Genomic DNA, 20,582 nt, shown 5'->3' on the forward strand with positions numbered 1-20,582 from the left:
TATTGACCTTACAATTGTAATAGGATTTACTCAGATGAAGAATGTTGTGCGTAAAACTACACCCAATGACAGGAAGTAAGCATTCCAGAGCCCCAATGCCCTAAATCAGGGCTTCCAAACTATGTAGAACCACAACTCACTTTTTAGAATGACTAACTTTTGTGACCCACCTAGCTTTAATGCCCCTCAGGCGGGCGATTTTTTAATGTAAATAGAGCGTTGTGTGGCCGATCACTGTCAATTATAGGCAGCACATTTTCTATTGAAATGGGCCTAAATCTGCAAAGACATAAAACTATGCTGCCACAACAAATAATGAGTGGCAATAGAGTTTCAGAGAATGTTTATCATTTGTGCATCTCATGTAAAGAGTACATATTTGTTTTGAGCCTATTAAAGTCTCTGCTTCCAAAACAGTTCAGAATTACTAAAAAGCTTCAGTTTTGCTTTCCAGACTGCTGAATATGTACAGTTAAATTACATGTACTTACATTTTGTTGTGAGTTACAAAAATCACTTCCTACAGCTTTTGCGTTCACGCACACTGTGCCCAGCAAGATTGTCACATAATGCACTTTACTTTTCTTCTCTACTGCAGTGAAAGGAATTTTTAAACACCAATCCCCGTTTTCAAAATCCCATACGCAGTAAGTAAATTGTTAGAAGACATAGCCTGACCTTTGACCCCCGTCTTTGAAGCCAGCAAACGTAAAGTTGAATATAGAGTGTAAAAGCATCTTCATATATTGCTTGGACTTTCAGGACCCGCCTAAAATCGCCTCGTGACCCACAGTTTGGGCAAACGCTGCCCTAAATGATTCTGCGCCTCCACAAACAAGTTTGTTATTAAACTAATTGCTGTCTGACCCATTTCCACTCTGGAATATGTTGGCAAGTTGTTTTACACCTTCCCTCGAGTAGATCAGTGGCTCCCAACCTTTGGTCAGTAATGATAAAGTGGGGGTCCACAGAAGTGAAAAGGACTGAACCACTGGAGTAGATCATTGGAACCACAGTTTGTTAATTGCCTAGTCAGATACAAGTAAACCTGAGTCTTCCGTAGACGGACCGATCTCGCTCGGTCTGCTATTACTGCTGTGACGTCAGACTGGCCACAGCCACTCCAACTGGGCCTTACCAGGATGATACGCTGCGAACGCCTCACCCTGCATGTTCGTCAGGTGAAGCTTCTGAGAGTCAGGCTTTGCGATACTGGCATTGCAGCTCTGCACAGATTTACAGTGGAAAGACAGCTACACAGGCATCTTTTTACTGTATATGAAATAACCTTCATTTTCAAACGGGTTGCAAGTGCATTCCTTACCAGGGCATGGCAGAGATACTCCCGGGAAGAGGTCTGCTGCGGGACTGGCATACGGGCGGAAGCTGGCGGGAAGTCTTGGTTCCTTGGCGGGAAGGGTGCCGGAAGGCACGTGGCTAGGCTGTAAAACAAAAACCACAAGCGTAGAAGGGTTACATAAACAGCAAGTGAAGGGCGCTCTGCTCGTCTGTTGTTACATTTTCTTATTGTTGTGCCCAAATCCTGTTCTGCGGCTTCGCAAACCATCACAATTAACCTGGAAGCCCTGGTTGGCGATGACCTGCAGAATCAGAGTTAGGGGAGGCCGGGCAGCAAGGTCATAGATACAGGAAGCGCACATAATTCAGCAGAACGCTGTGATGAGCCGGCCTCCAGCTGATGTACCACGCACCAGCTTACATTTTCCCTTCTGACATTTATTTAACAAAATTCTTAAATGAAAGAAAAAGCAAACGTTTGCTGATCAGTAGTCTGTGGCATTCATTATAACGAAGTATCGACATTCCCGTTGGCACTGTGCTAATAGTTTAGCTGGGCAAGTGGCCACTGGGTTCTGATATATTCCGGGATCAGTAGAACTCACCCAGAAACTGATCCCAGGAGAATAAACCAGCAATCCCTCGCTTTCACCCCCCTACAGATGCCTGAAGGTACCCCAAACAGCATCTCAAAGCATCTATGCTCTGTTCCCCATCCATCAAAGTCCTGAAAGAAAGCGGCTTGCAAACAATTCATCTCAAAACCCAGTCCCTCGTTGAAGGAATACTTCTAGACCCACTGAAGGAGCCTGCATCACACCCTCTTCAAGAAAATATACTCGGACCAGCACTCACTAACAAAAGCCTCCCCATCCCATCCAAGGTTCTGGAGAAAAGAGCTTCTGCCCACTAACACAATCGCCTGCACACTCACTGCCTGGTCTACCTACCTCACGTTGGTTCCTCGTGCCTGTCAGGTAGGAGTAACAAGAAGTAGCATCTACAAGCCCCCAACTCCCCTACCATCCAACGTGTTATTTCATAGCATTAAACCACCCTTCATGCCCCAGCCTCCAAGATCACAAAGGAAGCATCTGGAAAATAAAATAAATGACTTTAGGAGCCCTCATTGTTTTCTGTAGTTTCCACATGGTGCCCTTCCTCCTGACCTTTAGCAGCAAATAGGAAGGGACAAATGATAGTGCTGTCATCTGCAATAAAATAGTGCTCTTAAATACTCACCTTCACAGTAGCCTGGAGATACTTTCCCAGAGCATGGCCAATTGATGATGTTAAACATAACCAACAGCCAAAACCATTCATTATGGATGGCAAGTCATTTCCTATAAACTTATAATACTGACATACAGCCCCTATTCCTCAGGCACAGTACAAACTTCTCTTCCGCCCAAATCAGGCCGCTCGCCACAGGCCAGTCGTTCTCCACAAGAATCAAAATTAAAAGAAGAATCCTTCTTTGCACAATAATTCTGAATATTCTGTTTAATAGTGCACTATGACACTATGAGGCAGATTTAAAAGCCCCAACGCCACCTTAGTGCTGCAATGGCATAATTTATTTTACGTTAAGACGGCACTAAAGTGGCATTTTCCCCACGCCATATTTACAAAGTGGCTGGCGCAATGCATGTATAAACCCTTGGGCCACATTCTGCCTGCACCAGGCATAATGTATGCAAGGGGGGTGTTCCCTCGTTAGGGGGGGCCAAAAAAATGGTGCAAGTAAATCTAAAAGATTTCCTTGTGCTATTTTTTTCGGCACTTTTAACGCCTGCTCAGAGCAGGCATTAAAAGGGGGCATGCCATTATTTATAATCGTCCCCTATGTACTCTGCAGGAGTAGCGCCAACATTTTGGCGCTACTCCTGAGGAATACATCAATAGCGTAAAGAACTGATGCTATTGCCCCCTACCCTGCGCCATGGTGCACCGTATTTTAAATACGCGCACACATGGTGGCAGTAGGGGGGCGCAAGGAAAGTGGTGCTGCAGTAGGTGCAGCGCCACTTTTCTTACATCTGCCCCTATGTACTATCAGTGAACAATGAATATTTTCTTAGGGCATTCAACCATTGTGTATACTTAGGGCATTTTAAAAACTCACAAATGTGCACACTTTGGCTCTGATTTATACCAAGTTGCGCAGCGCGGTGCTGCACCAAAATAGCAGCGCCGCACTCTGCCACTTTTGAAATGCAGGGATGCGCCGTATTGACAGGAATACGGCACACCCCTGCGTTTCCCCCTGCGTTAGTGCTGAATTAAGCTGCCTGCGCCAACGCAGGCATCCTTGCACCACAGTGCAAGGGTGTCTGCGTTGAGTGGATAGATTGTTTATGTGGAGGAAGGCGGACCTTCCTGCTCATAAACAATCATCCATGGCATTTTGCTTCTTCTATGTGTGCTGCAGAATACAGCACACACAGAAAAAGCAAAAAACGAGAAGGAGTAAAAGTATTCCTCCTTGTTTTGCCATGCTAACGCCAACCCTGGGGTGACAATTTTTGACGCTGCCACAGATTTATGATTACTCGTAAATCTTGGGCAGTGTCAAAAGCAATGGTTGTTATGGTGGAAAGCCCACTGCAACACCACTTGCCCTTCGAATCGTATGCAACGTGGGTGTGTGTATGTAGTGTGTGTATGTGTATGAGTGTGTTTTTCAAGAGCTTTTTTTTTCTTCTGACCAAATGTGAATAAAATGGACTAGCAACCAAAACACCACGATGCAAGTCTTTATTTTGCACAGTCATTCATACAAATTAGTACTGAAACAATACAAAACAGTAAACACAGGAGAAATAAAAACCAACATTAATGCATGAGTTTGGGTGCTCAACACACATTCAACGCAGTGCCTTAAGCCCTTCAGGAAAAGCGCTTCCGATGTGCATTCGAGTGACTGGGGTTTGTGTAAGTGTCCGTGTTAATGAACAGGGAAATTCATTTTGGGAATGCATTTTACATTATACCAAGACACTTAAAGAAGAAAGTGAAAAGATGTCGAAATTAAATGAAGAATTCCGGGACGGCAATGATTTGAGGCATCTACTCTGTGAATGGCTGAAAGCCCCATGTGACTTATGGCAGAGGAAATTATTATTCAGAATTAAGCAAGGCGGACACGCCTAATAAGTTCAATGGCATGTTTTAAAGGTAGAGTTCCTCGTAGTTCATATTTTAACCACTAGATGACACTAACGCATAGAAGACTTCTTGCCTTTGTAAAGCTGAAAGATTAATTTAAATTGGCGCAAGCATCTTTTTTTTTATAAAATGTCCACAAGAGGTCAGGACTGTACTGCTGAAAATGGTTTATGTGTTATTCTAGTGTCATAAGTAGTAGTTTCTTTACCGTTCATAACTCTGTCGCCTTTGCACATATACAATGGAGTGCAAAAAATGTTAATTCTTTTCATAAATTGTATATATATTTTCATCATAAAATTACAACCGCTAGTGATAATGCTTCTAAAAAAGAAAGAGAATTTGGAAGCCATCACAGAAAATAGCCTAAATGCTCCCTATTCTAGTAAATAATGAAAAAACCTAACGGATCAACAAGGTTAAAACCCTACTTTCTTTCTTCACCGAATGAGCCACTGAGCGTGTAAAACCAAAGGAACATTGTCACTAAACATTCTGGAGCTATTTATACCAAGTCCTCTGGAATATGTACACCATCGCTTTGCATGCTCCTTACACCCACTTGTAGATGTGTTGCATGAGGGACCTCGCAAATTTTGACACCCCGATATTTACCTCAAAAGTACACTCGCAATTTGATGAATCAGATATTATGTTAAACCTCAGTTTCATGAGGTAACGTGTCCCTGAGATAAGGAACCTCCCAACAAATCAAAAATATTAGAATAGTCAATTAAATAAAGACCCACTCAATAACTGAGTTCTGTAGCTAACAGTATCTAGTACAAACATTTAAAAAAAATGGTACAGAATAATTGCCGTAAAGGCTCTCAGCAAACAGGACACCACATAGTAATGCAAAATCAAAAATATTCTAAATCCGAAGCAGGCAGCAACATCAGGAGAGGAACAGGCAGCACCTTTAGCAGTATCTAGGGCCCGATTACAAGTTTTGCAGGCGGACCGCCAGTCCGCCGTGGAAGGCGTTGGAGGAATGTAACCAAACGGGCAGCATCCTGATTGCCACATTACACATTACTGCGGGGCCGGTGGTGTGTGGGCGGCACAGTCCAGGGGACGGCATGCTTCAGCTCTAGGACAGAACCTGAAGCCAATGTCGGCTACACTGCTGGGCCTCCAGCAAGTCGGGCGCACAGTTTGCTTGCACCTTGACGTGCATGGTAAACAGTGCGCACACCGACATTGCCAGCATCGGGAGGAACAGCATTGGCCCCGCCACAATCCAAATGGGCTTATTTGCCCTGGGGCCCTGGTTTGTGGCCCTTTATCTGCCTTTTCTGCCAACCTTTTCATGGTGGTGGCCTCACCTTAAAAAGGTCAGCGGAAGGCAGGTCATGATACACATGGCGGTGCCAATGCCGCCGCCGCCACCATTGACTGCTGTTGTCCCTACCGCTGCAGTAGCTCACATGTCGGCGGTGGCGACGGTCTTCTGGAGGTCCAACTGCACAGATTGTAATCGGGCAGTCGGGCCACCGAGGAGGCAGCGGTCAGACCGCCAAAGAAGGCACGGCGGTCCATAGACTACCAAACTCATAATCAGCCCCTAAGACTTCAGGAAACTCGTCTGTCTCACTCTCAAAATCAAGGGTTTTTATGTGTTAGTTTCACGAATGAAATTACTAAAACTACAGACTCATCTTGGTATGATCAAAGGTGTTACATCCACAGCAAATCAGAGCACAGTCTCATTAAGCACCATATTGCCTTAACGCGTAAGCACCATGCCATTACATGAATATTGATTCTGATCACTTTATGCAAATGCCACCTAGAGTTGGTGCAATAAACTAGATACATGAGCAACAGCAACCTAGTATGAATAAATAGGGTACACTGAGCTAGGGGAAGGACCTTGAAGTTAAGTAACCATTTTGTTCACGGAGAACAGTATGGACAATGATAATAGAAATAAACAAACATACTTTTGCTTGACTGCATGCTGCAGAAATGACAAACAATGACTTGTGCAGAGGAAGACAAGGATGAAATCCATTTTGAAAAAGATAGTTGCTAGGCCTAAGACCTTGTTAACAAGGTTCGGGAATATTGCACTTCTACAAATCATAGGGAATTAATTTAAAAAAAAAATACACAATATCAGTGTGTATATGTGTAGTCAGGTGTAAAACCACATTTTGCACATTATTAATAATGGACAAAAACATGATGCATAAAAATCTCTAAAATGTGTTTTAATGTCCCTAGTGGGGATGTGAATATTAAGAGTTCTTCCTCAGGACTAGGCACCTCAGCTCCTTTCATCTGTAATTTTTCATGCAGTTCTCTTTGTCTTCTTTCTAAGTTCCCTCATTCATAGCCACTTGCCATTTTTTTTTTGGGGGGGTGAGGGGGGGGGGGGAGGAGAGGGCGTTTGTGGTTGGTACCATTGATTTTTTCAGCTTGATTACTTAGCAGTATCCTAATACTTTGCTTGGTCTCCCTAGCTGGCATTAAGCCGTTTTGATCCTTTGATATCAAGAAGCGTTTTATTCTCACCAGCCGGGTAGCCATCACCTTCGCCAGCACGTTGGTCTCAATATAAATCAAGGAAATTGGACTACAAGAAGTAAAATCAATGGGAAGGACCACCACTGTGGCTCCACTTATATTTGTGGAGAGTGAACCAGTACAAAACATGGGCAGCATCGGCAGAGCTGTGGCGCAGGCAAATTTCTTTTTCTTACACTTTTCTTATTCTTTATTGTTTTTCAGATAAACATACAGAAAACAAGTGTGTTAGCAATGAGAGTATGATTATAGAACATAACATGAGATAAGAGCACCTTTGATACCTAATGCATCATTCTGAAAGAAAAAATGCCATCCGCACAGTTTCAGGCAATTGCTTGCATGGAACAATTGAGCCATTCCCCCCCAGACCTTGACATGTTTCCCCAGACATCCCCTCAGTGCAGTAGTCTATCCCTCTGGTCCATTTCAACATTGAAAGAGCTGATGTTGATCGCCAGTGTCGCGCTATATATCTGTTAGCTATGAGAAAGTCCATAGCCATCAGCAGTCTAGTATGGCGCTCCCTTCCCATTCATCCATAAGTCAGAAAAGAACAAGTTTAGGCTGCAGCGTTATATGCCTGTGCACCGTCTGTGATAATACATGACACATCTGACTCCAATATTGTTGTATAATTGGGATTCTTTAGCAACACAAAAGGATGATGAACGGAGTGCTGAAACTTTTCAACCACTCACCCCCAGTCACAGATCTGGGTTTAGTCCATCGTTCTTTTGCTCACCATGCCACCCGCTTTGGACCGAGCCATATGCAAAACAATCATGACCCTGTTCCCCATGGGAACAGTCCAGCCCGAACTGCCAGGCTAGGTCCTCCCTGGACTGGAAACAAGCACAGTGCAACCGGTTTCAGGGTATCACCCTTCATCAGCCAGGCTAGCTTGAATCCAGTGGGATAGTGAACAAGGGACCCACGTCTGGGCATAACCTTCCCACTTAGGGCAACTTTAGCAACACAAAAGGATGATGGACGGAGTGCTGAAACATTTCAACCACTCACCGATCTGGGTTTAATCCATCGTTCTTTTGCGCACTGTAGGAGGGTGGCCTGGCTCATAGTGGGTACCTGATGGTACTTACACCTTGTGCCAGGTCCAGTTATCCCTTATTAATAGATTAGTAGTGTTCTAGCAGCTTAGGCTGATAGAGGTAGCTATAGCAGAGCAGCTTAGGCTGAACTAGGAGACATGCAAAGTTCCTACCATACCACTTACATCATGTAGGTACTTTATCATAAGAAACACAATACTCAGGGTTACTAAAAATAAAGGTACTTTATTTTAGTGACAATGTGCCAAAATATCTCAGAGGATATACTCACTTAGCAGGTAAGTAAAATACACAAAATATACACACAAACCAAATTCAGGTAAGTAAAACAGTCAGGAAGTAGTGCAAACAATGTAGAATACAATAGGATGCAATAGGCCTAGGGGCAAGCCAAACCATATACTATGAAAGTGGAATGCGAACCACGAATGGACCCGTAGGGTAGTGTAGTGTATAGAGGGTCGCTGGGAGAGTAAGAAAACACTAAGGGTGTCCAAGATACCCAACTCCAAGACCCTGGAAAGTAGGAGTAAAGTACTATTATTTCCCCAGAAACACACTAAACTTGTGATAGAGGATTTTGCAAAGACCACAACAGACTGCAAAGCACTGAAGATGGATTCCTGGACCTGAGGACCTGCAAAGGAAGGGGACCAAGTCCAAGAGTCGTGAAAGTGTCCGGGGGGGGGGGGGGCAGGAGCCCACTAAACCCCAGATGACGGTGCAAAATGGCTGCCTCTGGACAGAAGAAGCTGAAGATTCTGCAACAACGAAAGGTGCTAGGAACTTCTCCTTTATACAGAAGATGTCCTACGGAGTGCTGGAGGATGCAGAGTTGTTTCTTTTGCAAAAGTCCGCAGACAAGCCTTGCTAGCTGCAAGAGTCGCAGTTAAAGAAAAAGAGTGCTGCCCGGGCCCAGGAAGGACCAGGATGTTGCCACTTGGGAGAGGAGACAGAGGGGGTCCTCAGCAGCGTAGAAAGCCCACACACAAGAAGGTAGCACCCGCAGAAGTCCTTGAACATGTGTTTAAGAAGACTGAGCATGGCGGTCGTCTTAACACTACAAAAGAGGGTCCCACGAAGCCGGAGGTCAACTCAGGGAGTTGAGCAATGCAGGACGGAGTGCTGGGGACCTGGGCTTGGCTGTGCACAAAGGATTCCTTGGAAAGGTGCACAGAAGCCCTAGCAGCTGCAGTTCACATGGTGCACAGGATTAGTGTCTGGAGAGGGGAGGCAAGGACTTACCTCCTCCAAATTTGGACAGTTGGACCAGTGGGCAGTCTGGGTCACTTGGGTCCGTCACCTGTGTTCCAGGGGCCATGCTCGTCAGGATGAGAGGGGTCCCAGAGTACCGGTGACGCTGAAGCTTGGTGCCTGCTGGAGCGGGGGAAGGTTCCATCGACCCACAGGAGATTTCTTCGTGGCTTCCAGTACAGGCTGAAGGCAGGCAGCCCCCAAAGCATGCACCACCAGGAAACAGTCAAGAAAGCCGGCAGGATTATGCTCTAAAATGTCGCTGGTAGTCTTATTGCTATTTTCTTGCAGTTTTGCAGGCGTCCTGGAGCAGTCAGTGGTCGATCCTTGGCAGAAGTCGAAGAGAGAGGTGCAGAGGAACTCTGGTGAATTCTCGTAAGTCATTATCTGAGGAAAAACCCACTGGAGAGACCCTAAATAGCCCTCTGAGGAGGATTGGCCACCTATTCAGGTAAGCACCTATCAGGAGGGGTCTCTGACATCACCTACTGGCACTGGCCACTCAGAGGCCTCCTGAGTGCCCTCACACCTCTGGATTCAAGATGGCAGAGGCCTGGGACACACTGGAGGAGCTCTGGGCACCACCCCTGGGGTGGTGATGGACAGGGGAGTGGTCACTCCCCTTTCCTTTGTCCAGGTTCGCGCCAGAGCAGGGACTGGGGGTTCCCTGAACCAGCGTAGACTGGCTTATGCAAGGAGGGCACCATCTGTGCCCTTCAAAGCATTTCCAGAGGCTGGGGGAGGCTACTCCTCCCCAGCCCTTAACACCTATTTCCAAAGGGAAAGGGTGCAGCACCCTCTCTTAAAGGAAATTCTTTGTTCTGCCTTCATGGGACTGGGCTGCCCAGACCCCAGGAGGGCAGAACCCTGTCTATGGGTTGGCAGCAGCGGTAGCTGCAGCGAAAACCCCTGAGAGCTGGTTTGGCAGTCCCCGGGGTCCATAGTGGAGCCCCGGGGATGCATGGGATTGGCACCCCAATACCAGATTTGGTATGGGGGGGACAATTCCATGATCTTAGACATGTTATATGGCCATATTCAGAGTAACCATTGTGAAGCTACATATAGGTCTTGACCTATATGTAGTGCACGCGTGTAATGGTGTCCCCGCACTCCCAAAGTCCGAGGAAATGGCCCTGACATATGTGGGGGCACCTTTGCTAGTGCAAGGGTGCCCTCACACTTAGTAACTTTTGACCTAACCTTAAGCAAATGAAGGCTAGACATGTAGCTGACTTATAAGTTACTTAAGTGCAGTGAAAATAGCTGTGAAATAACGTGCGCGTTATTTCACTCAGACTGCAGTGGCAGTCCTGTGTAAGATTTGTCTGAGCTCCTTATGGGTGGCAAAATAAATGCTGCAGCCTATAGGGATCTCCTGGAATCCCAATACCCTGGGTACATAGGTACCATATACTAGGGAATAATAAGGTGTTCCAGTGTGCCAATTAGAATTGGTAAACATGGTCACTAGCCTATAGTGACAATTTTAAAGGCAGAGAGAGCTTAAGCATTGAGGTTCTGGTTAGCAGAGCCTCAGTGACACAGTTAGTCACTACACAGGTACACACAGTCAGGCCACAAACTATGAACACTGGGGTCCTGGCTAGCAGGATCCCAGTGAGACAGGCAAAAACAAACTTACATACATGTAAAAATGGGGGTAACATGCCAGGAAAGATGGTACTTTCCTACACTCACCATGCCACCCCAGTTTTGAACCACCCATATGCAAATCAGTCTTGACCCTGATCCCCATGCGAACAGTTCAGCCCAAACTGCCAGGCAAGCTCCTCCCTGGACAGGAAACAAGCATCCGGGGAGCAGTTTCGGGGTATTACCCTTCATCAGCCAGGCTAGCTTGAATCCAGTGGCACAGAGAGCAAGGAACCCACGACTGGGCATACCCTTCCCACTTAGGGAAACTTTAGCAACACAAAAGGATGATGGATGGAGTGCTGAAATGTTTCAACCACTCACCCCCAGTCACAGATTTGGGATTAATCCATCGTTCTTTTGCTCCCCATGCCACCCCAGTTTGGACCCAGCTATATGCAAATCAGTCTTGACCCTGCTCCCCATGGGCACAGTCCAGCCTGAACTGCCAGGCTAGGTCCCCCCTGGACCAGAAACAAGCATCCTGGGACCGGTTTCAGGGTATCACCCTTCATCAGCCAGGCTAGCTTGAATCCAGTGGCACAGTGAGCAAAGGACCCACATCTGGGCATACCCTTCCCCAAATCATATAGAAGGAAGATGCCTGGTCCGTCCCACAATGTATACAGTGGTGGGTTAGCCCTGACTTCATCTTGCTCAGTCTAGTGGGGCTATAATACACCCTTGTATTGACCTCTGACCTGTTTTTGGTCTAGAGCTCGCTCCCCCACACACGCAGCACCACCTATCTATGCCTGTGTCCCTGACCCCCGCCCTTGCTGCTGAGCGTGTTCAAGGCCCTTCACCACCTCATCCCTGGTGTCTAGTGATAAGCGTTCCAGTTGTGCCTTGTCTTTCTGTATTTTGCTCTGTTTATTCTTATTGTGCCTAAATCCCCTTGCTGTGCCGTTTTTGCCCCTTGCGCTGTGTTTTTGGTTCCCCTGAGCCGTTCTGCTTCCTGCCGCTGCGTCCCTGTGGCCCCGCCCCCCCACACCCCAATTCGCTTTCCCCTCCCGCCTCCCAGCTGCTCCTCCCTTCCTCCCCTTCTTAATGGCGGTCGCTGTGCGTTGCAGGGAGTGACCTCTGGCCTGTTTTTGGTCTAGAGATTGCTCCCCCACACACGCAGCACCACCTAGCTGTGCCTGTGTCCCTGACCCCCGTGCACGCTGCTTCACGTGTTCGAGGTCCTTCACTACCTCATCCCTGGTGTCTAGTGGTAAGCGTTCCAATTGTGCCTTGTCTTTCTGTATTTTGCTCTGTTTATTCTTATTGTGCCTAAATTCCCTTGTTGTGCTGCTTTTACCCCTTACGCTGTGTTTTCGGCTCCCCCAAGCCGTTCTGCTTCCTGCTGCTGCGTCCCTGCGGCCCTGCCCCGTCGCGCCCCCATTCGCTTTCCCCTCCCACCTCCCAGCTGCTCCTCCCTCCCGCCACCCCTTCTTAAAGGCGGTCGCTGCGCGTCACTGGGAGTGACCTCTGACCTGTTTTTGGTCTAGAGCTCGCTTCCCCACACACACAGCACCACCTAGCTGTGCCCGTGTCCCTGACCCCGCCCACGCTGCTTTGCGTGTTCGAGGCCCTTCACCACCTCATCCCTGGTGTCTAGTGGTAAGCGTTCCAGTTGTGCCTTGTCTTTCTGTATTTTGCTCTGTTTATTCTTATTGTGCCTAAATTCCCTTGTTGTGCTGCTTTTGCCCCTTGCGCAGTGTTTTCAGTTCCCCGAGCTGTTCTGCTTCCGGCCGCTGCGTCCCTGCGACCCCGCCCCCCTCGCACCCCCCATTCGCTTTCCCCTCCCAGCTGCTCCTCCCTCCTTCCTCCCCTTCTTAATGGCGGTCGCTGCGCGTTGCAGGGAGAGACATCTGACCTGTTGTTGGTCTACAGCTCGCTCCCCCACACATGCAGCACCACCTAGCTGTGCCCGTGTCCCTGACCCCCGCCCACGCTGCTTCGCGTGTTCGAGGCCCTTCACCACCTCATCCCTGGTGTCTAGTGGTAAGCGTTCCAGTTGTGCTTTGTCTTTCTGTATTTTGCTCTGTTTATTCTTATTGTACATAAATTCCCTTGTTGAGCCGCTTTTGCCCCTTGCGCTGTGTTTTCGTCTCCCCCGAGTCATTCTGCTTCCCGCCGCTGCATCCCTGCGGGCCCGCCCCCTCACACCCCCATTCGCTTTCCCCTCCTGCCTCCAAGCTGCTCCTCCCTCCTCACCTTCTTAATGATGGTCGCTGCGTGTCGCAGGGACTGATTTGACCTGTTTTTGGTCTAGAGCTTGCTCCCCCACACACGCAGCACCACCTAGCTGCGCCCGTGTCCCTGACCCCCGCCCACGCTGCTTTGCGTGTTCGAGGCCCTTCACCACCTCATCCCTGGTGTCTAGTGGTAAGCGTTCCAGTTGTGCCTTGTCTTTCTGTATTTTGCTCTGTTTATTCTTATTGTACCTAAATTCCCTTGTTGTGCCGCTTTTGCCCCTTGCGCTGTGTTTTTGGCTCCCCCGAGCCGTTCTGCTTCCTGCCGCTGCGTCCCTGTGGCCCCGCCCCCCCCACACCCTCATTCGCTTTTCCCTTCCGCCTCCCAGCTGCTCCTCCCTTCCTCCTCCCCTTCTTAATGTCGGTCACGCCGCTGGCGCGCCGGAGGTGCGCCAGATGCAAGCCCGTCTGCGCCCATCTGTGCCTGGACTGCACCCAGCGCCAGTCCCCCTGGCCCACGGGGCCCCCGCACCACCAGATGCCACTACACTGCCAGTGACCTCCACGCCCTCAATGCAGGACTCTCCTTCAACTGCTTCCATTCCACCCGATGAACACCAAGGGGCCCTTCTCCTGCCAAGCCTGCTACTTCTCCTGCTTCCTAAAGCACCACGACAGAGCTGCCAACAACCACCTCAGCTGTGCAAAATTCAGAAAGAGCAACCAGGGCACTCCACGGTAAGTATCAGTTATTTAATCCTTAGTGTTACAAGAAACAAACAGATATGGTAAGGAAAGTACAAGTCCATGTAAACAGTTGAATATACGTGAGATCGGTGACAGAAACCTCCCTTACCTGGAGACGTAATACTTATTTTTTCTGATATGGCTGTGCTGAATTACTGCACACAGAAGTCCTAAGCTATCCGAATACATATATTTTTGAAGCCTTGAAGAAGTCCGCGAGGACGAAACACGTGTTGGCTGTCACCGATCTCACGTATATTCAACTGTTTACATGGACTTGTACTTTCCTTACCATATCTGTTTGTTTCTTGTAACACTAAGGATTAAATAACTGATACTTACCGTGGAGTGCCCTGGTTGCTCTTTCTGAATTTTGCATATTGTTATATACAGCACACTACATAGCCGGTCTGCTTACCGCCTATTTGGTTGTGCATTTCTTGAAACCCGTGGTGGTTGGGTTTCTGCACCAGGTTGGCACCTTTATACATATGTTTTCGGACTTCACTGTTGCCAAATGTGCAATGATCAGCATTGAACCACCTTGTTTGAGGAAGATTGACTAACCACCTCAGCTGTATTCTACTCAACACCCGCTCCGTCCACAAACACGCAATCGAACTCTGGGACCTACTGACCTCAACATCACCGGACATTGCCTTCCTCACCGAAACCTAGACAAACTCGGCCTCGGAATCCGACATAGCCATAGCCATCCCAGAAGGCTACAAAATCACCAGAAGAGACCGCACCAACAAACCAGGAGGAGGAATCGCCATAGTCCACAAAAACACCATCAAAGTCGCGACCAGCACCCACAGCACCCTCAACCTCGCAAAGCACCTCCACTTCAAAATCCACGTCAACACTACCCTCAAGCGAACACTGATCTACAGAACCTTGGCCCCTGACCTCAATTATGCGACCCCATCATCGACATCGTCAGTACCCAGAGCCTCGCCTCAACAGACTACATCCTCCTCGGCGACCTGAACTTCCACCTAGAAAAAAACGACATCAACACCACCAACCTGATAGACAACCTCACCAACCTCGGCCTCAAACAACTCGTCACCTCGCCCACTCACACCGCAGGCCACACACTCAACCCCATCTTCTCAGCCAGCAGCCACATCGCCGTCAGCGACACAACCCAACTCAGCTGGACAGACCACCACTGCATCCACTTCTCCTACTAGAAACCTGTCACTCACCATCATCGCACACAACCCCCCCGACGCTACTGGAGCAACTGCTCTCCACCCTCGCCCAGGCCCCACCCCCTGGCACCCTGGACCCCGACACAGACGCCACCAACCTGCATCGATGGATAGACGACTGCGCCAACATCTTCGCACCGCTCAAAAAACCCTCAGACACCCTCCAAAGCACCAAGGCCAGCTGGTTCACTCCTGACCTACAGGACTCCAAACAGGAATGTTGCAGAATGGAGAGAACCTGGTGCCTTAAACCTACCGAATCCAACCACATCGCACTCAAGACTGCCACCCGCAAACATCACCAGCTGATCCGCAACACCAAGAGAACCTACTTCAAAAGCCGCATAGACACCAACGCTCACAACAGCAAAGAGCTCTTCAGCATCAAAAAGCTGTCCAACTCCAGGACCTGCACCGACGAACCCCCACCATCACAGGAGTTTTGTAACTCCCTTGCCTCCCATTTCCGTCGAAAGATAGAAGACATCCACAACAGCTTCAACCCCCAGGCCCACCAGCAAACCACAGACGCCCACAAACCCAACGCCACAAGCAACACCAACCTCCTTTACGCCTGGACCCTCGTCAACAAAGAAGACACCGCCAACACCATTGCCCCCATCCACTCCGGCTCCCCATCAGACCCTTGCCCACACCATATCTTCAATAAATCCAGCAACATCATCGCTCCCCACCTCTGGAACATCATCAACAGCTCCTTCGAATCAGCCACCTTCCCGGAAAGCTGGAAAAATGCAGATGTCAACGCCCTGCTGAAAAAATCCAAGGGGGACCCAGACGACCCCAAGAATTACCGTCCGATCTCCCTCCTCCCCTTCCCAACAAAGGTCATCGAAAAAATCATGAACAGCCAACTCCCCCACTTCCTGGAAGACAACAAGGCGCTCAACACCTCCCAATCCAGATTCCGCAAGAACCACAGCACTGAGACCGCTCTCATCCCTGCCACGGATGACATCAGGACCATGCTCGACGAAGGAGAAACCGTGGCACTCATCCTCCTGGACCTCTCCGTAGCCTTAGACACTGTGGGCCTGATTCTAACTTTGGAGGACGGTGTTAAACCGTCCCAAAAGTGGCGGATATACCACCTACCGTATTACGAGTTCCATAGGATATAATGGACTCGTAATACGGTAGGTGGTAAATCCGCCACTTTTGGGACGGTTTAACACCGTCCTCCAAAGTTAGAATCAGGCCCTGTATGTCATCACACCCTCCGCACACGCCTCCACACAATGTCGGAATCCGTGACAAGGCTCTCGACTGGATCTCATCATTCCTCACCGGCAGAACCCAGAGAATCCGCCTTCCGCCGTTCCTGTCCGAAGCCTCCAAGATCATCTGTGGCGTCCCCCAAGGATCCTCCCTCAGCCCAACGCTTTTCAACGTTTACATAGTCCCACTCGCCAACATCGCACAAACCCATCACATCAACATAGTATCCTACGCAGACGACACCCAGCTGATCCTCTCCCTCACGAAAGACCCTACAACTGAAAAAAACAACCTCCACAATGGACTTCACGCCATCGCCGGCTGGATGGAAGCAAGCCGCCTCAAGTTAAACACAGACAAGACAGAGATCATCATCTTCCGGGACCAACCCCTCAGCATGGAACAACCCCACCTCCCTAGGAACCGCACCCTCACCCACCACCCACCACCCACGCATGCTACCTAGGATTCATCCTGGACTCTACTCTCAGCATGACTCAGCAAGTGAATCCCCGTCGAAACCAGGAAAACTGTCACCCACGCCCTGGTCAGCAGCCGACTGGACTACGGTAATGCACATTATGCAGGAACAACGGCCAAACTCCAAACCAAGCTGCAAAGAATCCAAAACGCATCCGCCTGCCTCATTCTCAACATTCCACGCCGGAACCACATCTCACCGCACCTCAAAGACCTACACTGGCTACCCGCATTGAAGAGGATCACCTTCAAACTCCTCACACACACACACAAAGCCCTCCACAACACAGGTCCAGCCTACCTCAACGACAGACTCACCTTCCACACTCCCACCAGACATCTCCGCTCCGCCAGCCCGCCCTCGCCTCCGTCACCCGCATCCGCTGCACCACTGCCGGAGGAAGATCCTTTTCTCACCACGCTGCCAAGATCTGGAACTCCCTACCGCTCCACCTACGCCAGACCCAGGACCTCCTGACATTCAGGAAACGCCTCAAGACATGGCTCTTCGTCAGTAGCTACCCCCGCGCCTTGAGACTCTGACGGGTGAGTAGCGTGCATTATAAATCTCTTGATTGATTGATTGTAGATATATAGGTTGAATTAGTGGCAAGTGCATGGAGATGGCCAATATTCTGGGATCCATCTTGGTTTCCGTCCAATCATTCTCATCAAGTTCACCTATATCCTGTTCCCACCATTCCTTCAGTTGTAACATAGGGCTGGGAGTGTTATTCACCAGTGTGCGACATAATTGTGAAATCCTCTTCCCCAGGTCTAGTTGTAGTATTGCGCATCCCCTTACCCCCAGTCTAGTAGTAGAAATGCACATCTCTAGGGGGTTTGCAAGCTGATAGGGATTGTAGGGTATTCTGATGAGCCTCTAGAATGTGACGCTGATGGACATAACGGTAGACTTGTGTTTTATGCATGTCGTATGTAGCCTTGAAATGCTGAAAGGTCTGCATAGAGCTTCCCTCCCATACATCACCAAGCATTGAGATCCTTATGATGTCCCATCCAGTAAAGCCCTCCAATAGTGTCATGTTTTAAGTTGAGACCTGGTCTCTGCTGTTGGCGCACCATGTCATGGTATCCATTTCAATACCTGATGCCAGCAAGTTAAGGATGATTTCATTGCCGGGGAAGAGCTCTGTTTTTGAAAGGACCATAAAGGAGATTTAGCCCCCCCTGCAGCCCCACCTACAATTCCATTAAACCCCAAACACAGAAAAGGATATCAAGGTTGTAGTAAATGTTCACTCTGTGGAAGGAGAAGATGACGGCTAGGAGTCTTGAGCATCTGTGACTTGTCCCTCAGCATTCTGCCCTAAATCTAATAAGCCTCAATTGTCCGCCCTCAGGCCTTGCTGATAGGGTTTCTTTGAGCCCCTCGATCATCTCCATCATCCACTCTCCTTGAGTCCTTGGGGAAGTTGTTGGTCTTTGTCCATTTCATCCAGGGTGCCATTTTTCAAACTAGTCCCAAAACACTTTTGGAGTATCGAAGAAGTGTGTTTTCTCAGCATGTATTACTTTTAGTTTTGCAGGAAGAATCACCATGTAGATCCGCAGTATCGCTTTCAGTCTTGCTTTACTTCCATGAAGGATCTCTGCAGCCATTCCTAGGTCCCTGGGTGGGCTGTATGAGACTCTTGATTTACTGTGTGACACCTGTGGGATAACCCCCACCACCACGGACACAATATGGTGAAAGAGAAGGTGGTAGCTGTTCCTGAACAGGGGAAGAGAGCCATGTTTAGTGAATGCCTCCTTCTTCATGTGGGCCTGGGACGGGGTTGGCACCAGAGTGCCCTCTGCTGTTTTAGGAGTCGATCTTACGGGCCACAATACTCTAGGATATCAAGGATTCTCATAAGGATCTTAGTGAGAAAACTGGCGGAGTGGGGGGTAGCATTGTTATACTTGCAAAATCTGTCAGCTCCCACAATGGAGGCTAAAAGCAGGATATCGACCCTGGAAGATAAAATGGGCCCTGCATCTAAAGACCTCAAAAGGATACAGGAACTGACTGAGCAACTTGAAAGTAGAGTGGAGGATGCCGATGGTCAGTCACACAGCAACAACCTCAGGCTTGTGGGGCTACCAAGAAGTGCAGAGGGCTAGAGGCCAGAGGCCTTTTTCACCAATTGATTCAGGTCCTAGGTTGCGGCAGTGGAATTGTCATTGTGTTTTATCTTTGAACGGGCCTAGTGATTCCTATTTGAAAGAGTGTGACCTAAAGGAAATAATGCCTATTATTGTTTTCATGCAACACAATAATCCATTAAAATGTCCACTGCGTTATTAAAATGATGCTCAATATGCTTGCTGGCCAGTGATGCCAATCAAATATGTAACAATACTAGGGTTTGGCGTAACTGGGGTAATATTCTGTGGCATAATTACTTGTAATTACTGCAAAATTACTCATAATTATGCATAATTACACGAGGAGCGTAATCCAGCTTTTAGCACTATTTTAAAATGGACCAAGGATGCATGTTGGGCAAAGCAAATAGCACTAAGTGCTACAGGACACAAGTAGCAGTAACCAGCAGCCACTTGCTCTTTCTCAGTTGGTTATTTCTGTGCTCCTAAGTTAGGATTTGTGCCCCCAAATTACTCTTAATTACTCAAACCAGTGCAAGAGCGTAATTTCATAATTTTGGTAATTTTGCCTTAACAATACAACAAAAAGTGCCAACATGTTACAGTTGATCACTGATGCTGTAATAAATCAGACCTGCTCATTGTGCCACAGGGCTGCTCACAGAGGATTTCTTCACTTACCTGGGCTGTTGCTGATAGTACTAAGACTGGGGCACTTTACCTATGATACTGGCTCAGACTTTAGGCTGCAGTTATTCATTAGGTTAGAAATAGTGCATGATGCAGGTTTTTATATTGGACCTCCATAGCTATTACCACTATACTTTTTACATTGCCACTGCATGCAAAGCAGCATTGTCTTTTCACACTACGCATTGCCACTGTATATTGCACTGCCAGGCGGCAAACAATCACTATTACGCACTATCATGCAGTACCCAGATTTGCGTGTGTAAAGCATGATTGCAATGTTGGAATTGTCATTGTCCTTACATGTAAAGCAGCATTGCCATGCCAGGAAACATATTATCCCTATAGGTAAAACACTCTTGCCAGGATGATACCAACTCAACTCACTGGAGTCTGCAGGTGAGGATGCAGCACAAAAGGGGTTACCTCTTTAAAACTGGTTTGAGGCTTCTTGGAGCAGCAGAGGGGGTAGGTATGTTTTACATGCGCAGTGTGGGCAATACCAGGCGTGTGGCAGCCGCACTGGCATGGCACAGCTAATCCTCAGGTTGTTAGCATACGAGATGAGCTATTGTAACATTTGAGGAACTGTACCTTGCAATGCTAGGTGTAAGTAATGATGCTGTCTTGACTTTGCTATGGATGCCCCTCGTTGATACCTGATGCATGAGAAGTCCTTGTCTTCTACACTTGTTATACCTTCTCTCCCCATTGCCATTCTCAACAGTGGCTACAACATTCTTTAGAGACGGTGACAATGTTGCAGTCGATTACTTTGGTTCCATGTATTGTTTGAACGGATGCACCACTGGCAATTGCTGGCAGATGTCTTTCATTTGTTTCTGATTCTTCAGAAGCCTTTGTTATATAGAATAGCCAAACCCACTCTTCACTGTGTGGTCTGGTTAAGGCCTGATTGGCTTCCCATGTTC

At 48.1% G+C, this 20,582-nt stretch overlaps 1 protein-coding gene across 1 annotated transcript in view; it reads right to left on the reverse strand.

The window, feature by feature from the left end:
- Positions 1-1,253: 1,253 nt before the first annotated feature.
- The window catches only part of PAX4 (paired box 4), a 234,916-nt gene continuing 215,587 nt past the window's right edge, over positions 1,254-20,582 (reverse strand). Inside the window, exon 10 of the mRNA XM_069227551.1 lies at positions 1,254-1,442. Within this exon, the coding sequence (XP_069083652.1) occupies positions 1,254-1,442 (189 nt within the window). The remainder of the gene's footprint in view (positions 1,443-20,582) is intronic.

This window comes from Pleurodeles waltl, chromosome 4_1 (assembly GCF_031143425.1).
Source record: "Pleurodeles waltl isolate 20211129_DDA chromosome 4_1, aPleWal1.hap1.20221129, whole genome shotgun sequence".
Classification (NCBI taxonomy): Eukaryota; Metazoa; Chordata; class Amphibia; order Caudata; family Salamandridae; genus Pleurodeles; species Pleurodeles waltl.